General features: G+C 53.9%; 1 protein-coding gene across 1 annotated transcript in view; it reads left to right on the top strand.

The window, feature by feature from the left end:
* The first annotated feature begins 6090 nt into the window (after positions 1–6090).
* Positions 6091–9848, top strand: part of BMPER (BMP binding endothelial regulator) — a 230641-nt gene continuing 226883 nt past the window's right edge. The window contains exons 1-2 of the mRNA XM_048511883.1: positions 6091–6478; positions 7961–8046. Of these exons, the coding sequence (XP_048367840.1) occupies positions 6334–6478; positions 7961–8046 (231 nt within the window). The 5' untranslated portion in view covers positions 6091–6333. The remainder of the gene's footprint in view (positions 6479–7960; positions 8047–9848) is intronic.

Here is a 9848-nt window from a genome sequence, read left to right as displayed (position 1 = left end):
TTTTGTTAATTACTACAATTTTCCTGTACTTCTACTCCTTGCCTGAGAAGGAACTTGTATATTCTGATTTATATTCGAGAGAGCCACACCACACTATACCTCCTTTTTATGTTGAAAAAAAAAGTTGCCAGTGGCCTTTGGTCTGTTTTGAAATCTGTTTTGCACCTATCCCCAAAGCGCTCTAATGGAAATCTACAACAGCCCCCGAAACACATTTTAAAACTTCTGCATGCTGAAATCTTGAGCTTTGCTACAATAACCTGAAACATCTTTTTCTTACATGCTTTCCCCACCCCTTTTCACCAAGAAAAGTGTCCGGTGGACTGTTAGCAATTGTTCATTGCTATGCAATGGTTCGAGTTAAAGGCATTATGCTGTGGTTGATTTGGATTTTTTCCCCTCTAATGGATCAGTTCAGGTGTTTCAGATCTTTGTCCAACCCTGTCAAGGATTCAGTCTGTGAGCAAGTCATTTTTCTGACTCATTTTTTTTGGTCAGAAAATAATAGCAAGTCTATGAGAATGGTGCAAGGATGAACATTACTTTTTTTTAAGCAATGAAAAAGACAGCAATGAGATGGAGCAGAAATAAGTATGCAGATGTTCCAAGTGGGTTTGCATGCAATGTTGCAACTTTGTGCCCATGCACAATAGTCTGAATGACCCATTCAACGTAATATAGACAGGAGGCAAAAGTAGCTGGGCTTGCATAGAGGAGTTGTGTGAAGCGACTTGGAAGAAGAGAACGAAAGAAGTCCTGGAGACCTTCTGAAGAAGAAGAAGAAGAAGAAGAAGAAGAAGAAGAAGAAGAAGAAGAAGAAGAAGAAGAAGAAGAAGAAGAAGAAGAAGAAGAAGAAGAAGAAGAAGAAGAAGAAGAAGAAGAAGAGGAGGAGGAGCAGGAGCAGGAGCAGGAGCAGGAGCAGGAGGAGTTTGGAATCTCAAAGCAGCTTACAAATTCCTTCCCTTCCTCTCCCCACCACAACCACCTTATGAGGTAGGTGGGGCTGAGAGAGTTCTGACAGAACTGACAGTTCTGACAGGCCAAAATCGCCCAGTAGGCTGCTTGTGGAAGAGTGGGGAAATAAACTCGGTTGACCAGATAAGAATTCACCGCTCATCTAGGGGTGGGGAATCAAACCTGTCTCTCCAGATTAGAGTCCACACTTAACCACTATATAGAGTCCACCACTTAACCACTGGCTCTAATGGGTTTTTAACAGTTTAGATCACTTTCCCACCTAAACTGCTAGCAGCATGAGATGCACTCCTGGTGTCATCCAGGTTGATGAGATGGTAAGATTCCTTGGCACTTGCTCTGCAAGATCAGAAAGCATGGGTCTAGATGTTAGAGGTGGTGCCCTTTCTCTTCCCTTCCCTCTTGGATTATCATTGCAAATTCTGATTTTGACTCTTTAAAAAAAATCGAACTGCAAAGAACACATGTAATCCACTGAAGGTCAAATAAAAAAAAAAAACACACACACAAATAAGATATGCAAGACATTTGATCAAGGCCAATCAAAAATACACAACATGGGCTACAAGCTTTTGAATTCTTCAGACATCTGTGTATACATATATAAAGTTAACAGAAATTATTATATGCAGACCGATGTGTAATATTTCAGTGCAGGAAGGTTATAAGAGAAGCTCAACTCTTGGGGTGGGGTCAGGGAATTAAGATACGCTTCCCTGGAAACCCGGCCCTGAATCTCTGATCTGTGGGGATTTCTGTTTTTGTGTACTATTTAGGGGTGCTTTTGTCTGTTCGTATACCACAGGGTTATCTCCCAGGCAAAAGACTTTTGGGCTTGTCAGCAGCTGGTTGCTGCACCTCAAAGCAGAGGCGTAGCAAGGGGGGGAAAGCGCCTGGTACATTGGTGCATCCTCCGCCCCCAGCCTGCCCCAGAACGCTCCCTTTCCGGAACGCTTCACCATGCGTTCGTGAACGCTTCGCCACCAACGCCCTCCCGCCTTCCGGAACGCCTTCACCATGTCCCCCCCAGAACGCCTTCACCAACGCCGCCTTCCCGGCCTGAACGCCTTCACCATGCCTCTAGAACGCCCTCACTAACGCTCCCGCCCCTGAACACCTTTCACCATGCCCCCTGAACGCCTTCACTAACGCTCCCGCCCCTGAACGCCCTCATCATGTCTTTGAATACCCTCACCCAGCCTCACCTAGAACGCCTTCACCATGCCCCCAGAACGCCTTCACCAACGCTCCCGCCCCTGAACGCCTTCATCTATGTTCCTTGAATAATTTCACCACCGCTCTTGCCTCAGAATCCGCCTTCACCTTGCCCCTAACGCCCTCACTTCCTGCCCCAGAACACCTTCATCTAGCCCCCAGATCCGCTTCACTAACGCTCCTGCCTTTGTCTTTACCTTGCCCCCAGAACGCCTTCACTCCACGCTCCTACTTGAATCGCCTTTTACTTATACCTGAACGCCCTCACTAACACTCCACGCCCCAGATCACCCTCACCATCACTCCAGACGAGGCCCTCACCAACGCTCCCGCCCCAGAACACCCTCACCATGCCCCCGGAATCCGCCCTTACCTTGGCTCCTTCCACAGATCACCCTCACGATGCCTCCTGAACGCCTTTACTTTACGCTCCTACTTCAGATCCCACGACCATGCCCCCAGAACGCCTTGATCCACGATCACGACCAGAGACAGACCAGGAGACACAGAACGACAGGACCAGGACACTGCATGACACAGAACGCCCTCACGATGACAGGAGGACAGGACCAAGGACAGGACAGGACAGACAGGACAGGACATGGACAGAACAGGACACAGACATCCCGACACAGAACACCCTCAGGACATGCCCCCAGAACAGAGGACAGAGGACAGAGACAGACAGAGAAAGGACCATGCCCCCAGAAAGGACCAACGATCCCGACAGGAAAGCCCTTGATGACAGAGACACAGGACAGAGGAAATCCCGGACAGGAAGGACAGTGGAGGGTGGACAGGAAGGACAGAAAGGAGACAGGAGGAAAGGACCATGGAGGACAGGTGGACAGAGAGGGACAGGAGGAACGCCCTCACCATGGACAACAGGAGGACAGAAAGGAAGGAAGACCCTCACCATGGACAGAACGCCCTCAGGAAAGGACAGGAGGACAGAATGGAAAGGACGCCTCGGGCCCCGCTGAACACCTTTCACCATGCCCCCCTAGAACGCCAATTAACGCCTCCGCCTTCTCGAACTTCCTCACCATGCCCTCTAGTAAATTTCACTAACGCTCCCGCCCTAGAACGCTTCCTCACCATGCCCCTGTGAAACGCCCTCACCAACGCCTCCCGCCCCTGAACGCCTCTTCACCATGCCCCCAGAACACCCTTGCCACTAACGCTCCCGCCCCAGAACGCCCTCACCATGCCCCCAGAACGCCCTCACCAACGCTTCCCACCTCTGTGAACACCTTCACCATGCCCCTAGAATTTTCACTAACGCTCTCACCTAGAACGCCTTCACTATGCCCTCAGGAATTTCTCACTAACGCTCCCGCCCCAGAACGCCTTCACCATTCTCTAGAATTCGTTCACCAAAGCCCCCCACTTCGAACGCCCTACACCATGCCCCCAGAACGCCCTCACCAACGCTCCCGCCCCGGAACACCCTCACCATGCCCCCAGAACGCCCTCACCAACGCTCCCGCCCCGGAACACCCTCACCATGCCCCCGGAACACCCTCACCAACGCTCCCGCCCCGGAACACCCTCACCATGCCCCCAGAACGCCCTCACCAACGCTCCCGCCCCAGAACGCCCTCACCATGCCCCCAGAACGCCCTCACCAACGCTCCCGCCCCGGAACGCCCTCACCATGCCCCCAGAACGCCCTCACCAACGCTCCCGCCCCGGAACACCCTCACCATGCCCCCAGAACGCCCTCACCAACGCTCCCGCCCCGGAACGCCCTCACCATGCCCCCGGAACACCCTCACCAACGCTCCTGCCCCAGAACGCCCTCACCATGCCCCCAGAATTCTCACCAACGCTCCCGCTACCGAACACCCTCACCATGCCCCCAGAACGCCTTCACCAACGCTCCCGCCCCGGCGCACCCCTCACCATGCCCCCGGAACACCCTCACCAACGCTCCCGCCCCGGAACACCCTCACCATGCCCCCAATACGCCCTCACTAACGCTCCCGCCCCAGAACGCCCTCACCATGCCCCCCAGAACGCCCTCACCAACGCTCCCGCCCCCGAACACCCTCACCATGCCCCCAGAACGCCCTCACCAACGCTCCCGCCCCGGAACGCCCTCACCATGCCCCCAGAACGCCCTCACCAACGCTCCCGCCCCAGAACGCCCTCACCATGCCCCCAGAACGCCCTCACCAACGCTCCCGCCCCGGAACGCCCTCACCATGCCCCCGGAACACCCTCACCAACGCTCCCGCCCCAGAACGCCCTCACCATGCCCCCAGAACGCCCTCACCAACGCTCCCGCCCCAGAACGCCCTCACCATGCCCCCAGAACGCCCTCACCAACGCTCCCGCCCCAGAACGCCCTCACCATGCCCCCAGAACGCCCTCACCAACGCTCCCGCCCCGGAACGCCCTCACCATGCCCCCAGAACGCCCTCACCAACGCTCCCGCCCCGGAACACCCTCACCATGCCCCCAGAACGCCCTCACCAACGCTCCCGCCCCAGAACGCCCTCACCATGCCCCCAGAACGCCCTCACCACCGCTCCCGCCCCGGAACGCCCTCACCATGCCCCCAGAACGCCCTCACCAACGCTCCCGCCCCGGAACGCCCTCACCATGCCCCCAGAACGCCCTCACCAACGCTCCCGCCCCAGAACGCCCTCACCATGCCCCCGGAACACCCTCACCAACGCTCCCGCCCCGGAACACCCTCACCATGCCCCCAGAACGCCCTCACCAACGCTCCCGCCCCAGAACGCCCTCACCAACGCTCCCGCCCCGGAACACCCTCACCATGCCCCCAGAACGCCCTCACCAACGCTCCCGCCCCGGAACACCCTCACCATGCCCCCGGAACACCCCCACAGGGGCGCGCACCTGGTGCATTGTGCACCCCCTCCTGGCTCCCTTGGAGCTATGCCTCTGCCTCAAAGGCACTGCCTGTGTCCCAGCTGAAAGTTCAACCCACACTTCCATTGACAGGCCAAATGAATAGTTTTGTGGCAATTCTGGACCCAGTTTCTCACGCCTTTCACCTTTCTGGTGTTCTTCAAGGCCATTTCCAGAAGCTGAGGACTTCGAGAGGTGAAGGGACCAGGAATTCTGGACACTTAGGGCCTAGGGCTATTCGCCTTAGTAGTGTCTGCTCTGAGTGCAGTGGGTCTCCAGGGTCATAGGTCGGGTTGCCAACTCCAGAAATCTGAGAAGGGCAGGATTTGGGGAGGGGAAGGCCTTCAATGTACCATCCAACGCGGCCGATGAACCATCCAAAGCCGCCCGGAGTCCCTTGGGAGATTGGCGGGGCAGAAGGGCGACATCTAAACAAATGAAATCTAAATCTTGTCAAAGGTTTTCGTGGCCCGAATCACTGGGGTGCTGTGGGGTTTCCGGTCTGTATGGCCGTGTTCCAGTAGCATTTTCTCCTGACGCTCCGCCTGCATCTGTGGCTGGCCGGACACCCCACAACCCCCCAAAATCGAACTATTCCCCAGGGGAACTGATTTCTGCCTGGAGATCAGCTGTAACAGTGGGAAGTCTCCAGCCACGACCTGGCGATGGGCAGCCGTCGAGCCAGAGGTCCCCGCCCGCCCCCACGGAACCCTCCGGAGGTTGCCCCGGGGTCCTTCCCAGGTCGAGCCCCGGAGGCAAGAGCAGAGCCGCCGCCGCCGCCGCCGCCCAGCCTCGCGCGCAGTCAGCCACCCGCCCCCACGAGCGCCGTGGCCCCGTCTGGCGCCCTCTCCTCTCCTCTCCTCTCCCCTCGCAGGAGCCGGGAGGGCGGCAGCCGAGGGCGGGGGCGCCTGTGCTTGTGCGCAGCGGCGGCGGCGGCAGCAGCAGCAGCTCCTCGTGGGCCACCGGGGCGCCTGTCAGCGCACCAGGCGGGGGTCCCCTTCCTGCAGCCCTGCCCACCCGGAGCCGCTCAGGAGGAGCCGGAGAGCGCGCCTTGGCTGGGCTCGGAGCAGCCGCCGCCGCCGCCGCCTCCTTCCCCTTCCTCCTTCCTTCCCTCGCCTGCATCCCGGCTCTCCTCCTCCTCCTCCTCCTCCTCCTCCGCCGCCTGCTGCTTCTTTCCGCGCCGCCAAGCGCCCGCCAGCCTGTCTCTCGCGCTCCCGCCGCGGCCCCAGCAGCCCTCCCGGGCGAGCGCCTGCAGGCTGGACGATGCGCGGGCTCCGGGGCAGCCTCCGAGCCGCGGCTCCGCTGCTCCGCTGGCCCCGGCCGGGCTTGACCGCCTGGCTGCTGCCGCTGCTGCCGCTGCTCCACAACCTGGGACCCCCCACGACTCGCGCCTCCTCGCTGCTGACAGGTAAGGGATGCGGGGCGGGCGGGCAGGCGGCGGGGGCCGGGGGCAGGCAGGGGGCGCCGCTCGGGCCAGCGAGGAGGCATCGCCGCCCCCCAGGGCTGGCGCAGGAGCGGAGGGCAGCTCAGCTCGCGGGGAGAGGCGCGGGCTGGAAGATGCGCCCTTGGCTGCGACGCACCTGGGGACACACCTGCCCTGCAGGTATGCCCATCAGGGATGCCCCGGTGGGTTGCCGGTCCCTATCGAGGAGCAGCCTCCTGGGGTGAATGGCCCCCGCTGGATTGGGATCCCCGCGGTGGACCTGAACCTACAGCTGCCCCTGCAGTCTCGCCCGCCGCTTCCCGTTATCAGGGGAGCAGCTGTTGATAATATGCGCTCGTGTCGTGTGTCTCGAAAAGTTCTCAGAGAAGTTTTCACGCGCGCCGGGCTCCTTTGGAGGCGCCAGGTTGGCAGAGCCGGCATCGCTCGGCGCAACCCGGGGGCTGGGAAAAGTTTGCGGGATATGGCGCACAGCTTGCAGGGGAGCCAGGCAGGTGAAAAACGGAGCGCCCCTCCTCACCCCACCCGCAGCTCTTCTCCAAGGGCATATTTTACTGACACCTGATGCACGGAGAAAAATGTGGAGTTCATTTCCACTGCTAGGGGGGAAGGGGTTAGGTTTCCAAAAGTGGTGCCATCATCCGATAATGCTCCTGCGGCGGGGAGTTGGGCGGAGGGAGCGGAAGGTCACCCGGGAGGCTTTGCTAACGGGACTCATTTTGCAAATTGATGCTGATGACAGTCTCGGCCTTTCTGGATCAAATGCGCGGACGGGTTGAAAGACGGGTATTTTTTTGCTCAGTTGATGCGAACCACCTTAAAATTCACAATGGAAACATCCCCATTCGTTTCTGCAGAGAGATTAGGTCCTTATCAAAGGTGCAAAATTCCACAGGTAACTATTTTTTTTAAATACCCAGCAACCTATATGTTCCCAAGGTATTTGAGAAGATCAAAAGCATCGCAGATGTACCAAGATAACATGAATAGGGTCAATTAATTTTAAAGCTGGATGGCTAGCTAACAAAAGCAGTCCTTTCTCCTGCTTATTCTTTGCCTGTTTAGTGTGAGTTGACAAAATAAATAATACTTACAAATGTCCTTTGCCTAAACAAATCACACCAATCCCCAGCTTCCAGGCTAGTTCAACCCAGGTTTACTTTTAAGTAGGGTCTGTTCATTTCTAAGATAATTCCTTCCATATCAGAGAACTTTAGCAGTTCTTGGCTCCAAGGATCTTCACAGAAAGATTTTTGAAAAGTGTGACTCTGTTCAGGATTGTAGCCTCTGGTTGCAACAGAAGGGACTGAGTATAGTTTAAACTGAGACGGGTACCGCAGCTCTGAAGATAGTTTGAGAGCTCTGAAGGTAAACACCAAATGCATAAGGTGTGTGTGTGTGTGTGTGTGAGGAAAGGTATTAATTGTTTTTTTTACATGCCCGTCATAGGTTCAGTTGCAAAATGTGAAAACGAGGGGGAAATTCTGCAGATCCCATTTATCACCGACAATCCTTGTATAATGTGTCTTTGCCTGGTAAGTGTGAATCCATCTGATAAGATCAAACAGGAATGCCTCTTGTGATCAAATATTGCTTATCTTTCTTTTCTTTCGTGTGCCGCCAGAGCTTATCTTGCTACTGTGCTGGTCACCAAAAAAACCTCCAGTCCCTAATCGTGCCGGTCATATCCCCGACTTTAAACTCGTAGGCGCACGTCTTTGAGCTGACTTTGCCCATGACATTGTGAAACTATCTGATACGTTTTATTCACAGGATGTCTTTGTGACTGAAACTGTCGAGACACTGCTGCAGAGAGGTGTGTGTTTGTGTGTGTGTGTGTGTGTGCGTGCTGTGCTTGCGGCTGAGGAGAAAGCAAGGACAGTTTAGTTTGAATGTCTGTTTCAGTGTCAGTGGAGAAGAAAAGGCTTGGGGATATAATGAGAGATACAACAGGTCTGTGAGGAAACAGCATCCAGGTGGTTTGGACATCCAGGAGTCTGTTTTTCAAATGCAGTATGGTATACATTCAGGCACTGCATTCTTGGCTAGACGTATTGTAATAAAAAGACAATGCCAGCACATATGATACTTCTATTTTTAAAAAAAAACAACGCTGCACTCTGAGGATGACACTGGCTGTTATTTGTTCGTGGAATTCAGATTCTCTGGTAGTTAACAATGACCCTGGTTTATATTCCAGCGCAGAGGGAATCCCACCCTGCCCCCCTCAGTTTCTTGCAATGTCTCTCAGTTTGCAAGTCAGACAGGCCACAGAAAAATAATCACTGATTAGAAAACACGTTGTAAAATAACTTTTTAAAAAAACTTAAGAAGTCATGGGGGAATTAGAATAGAAATAGCTATGCTGATAGACTTTGGAAAGAGAAGCCGAGTCTGGATCTTGCGGAATGTTTTTTTGGCCATAAAAGATGATTTTCCATCTGTCAGGTCTGAAACAGAGACAGGTGTTCTAGGGTCATTCTGACTTCTTCAAAAATGCAACCCAGAGTTTGTTATTCAGATGCCCGGCTCTGCAGAGAATCTTTCAATCAGAGCTGAGCAGATTTTGGCCAGGAAGTCACAGAAATCTTGGTGTCATTGTTGCTGATAGTAATTTTAGGAGAACTGGAGGAAAAAATGGAAAGGGGGAGAGGAAGAAAGCAAATAAAAATCCTTACTAAATGGTCTGCATTTTGTCTTAATGGTATGTTAGCAGACTGCTTTTGGGTAGGCATGGTTTACAATTGAATGTCACACAAAGAGTTCATTTGGTTCACACATTTGGTCTACTTTAATTTATCAATTAATACTTTGGCTCATTCCGCACCTGCAGAATGAAGCACTTTCAAACTGCTTTCAGTGCTCTTTGAAGCTGTGCGGAATAGCAAAATCCACTTGCAAACAGTTGTGAAAGTGGTTTGAAAACGCATTATTTTGTGTGTGTGGAAGGGGCCTTTAATTTTGATTTTTAAAATGAAGTTAGCTATGATGGTAAACAGGTTCTAACCTTTGAGTATTGCTTGTGATTTTTTTAAAGTACTCCAGACAACTTCTTTCTGGTCATTATTGTCCTGAAGTTCTTCCTCCTCTGAAACAGTTTTTGTTTTTAAAATATGCACCTATGCCTTTTGGGTCAGTCTAAGAGTCTGACACTGCCCAGGTATAGATAATTCTGCATTGAAATTAACCTTCCCTTTCATTCCTGGAAGCCGTCCTGAGCCTGAACTTTTGTCGGGGGGAGGACAGGGTACAAGTTGAATAAAACAAATAAAAATAAAGGAACTGGTTGAGGCTGTATTCCTTACAGCAAGGACTAACTTTCCTGAGACTCTTGAAT

The sequence above is a fragment of the Sphaerodactylus townsendi genome, linkage group LG11 (genome assembly GCF_021028975.2).
Source record: "Sphaerodactylus townsendi isolate TG3544 linkage group LG11, MPM_Stown_v2.3, whole genome shotgun sequence".
NCBI classification, from domain to species: domain Eukaryota; kingdom Metazoa; phylum Chordata; class Lepidosauria; order Squamata; family Sphaerodactylidae; genus Sphaerodactylus; species Sphaerodactylus townsendi.
The sequence above is the reverse complement of the archived record's forward strand: the minus strand, read 5'-3'. Positions and strand labels throughout refer to the sequence as shown.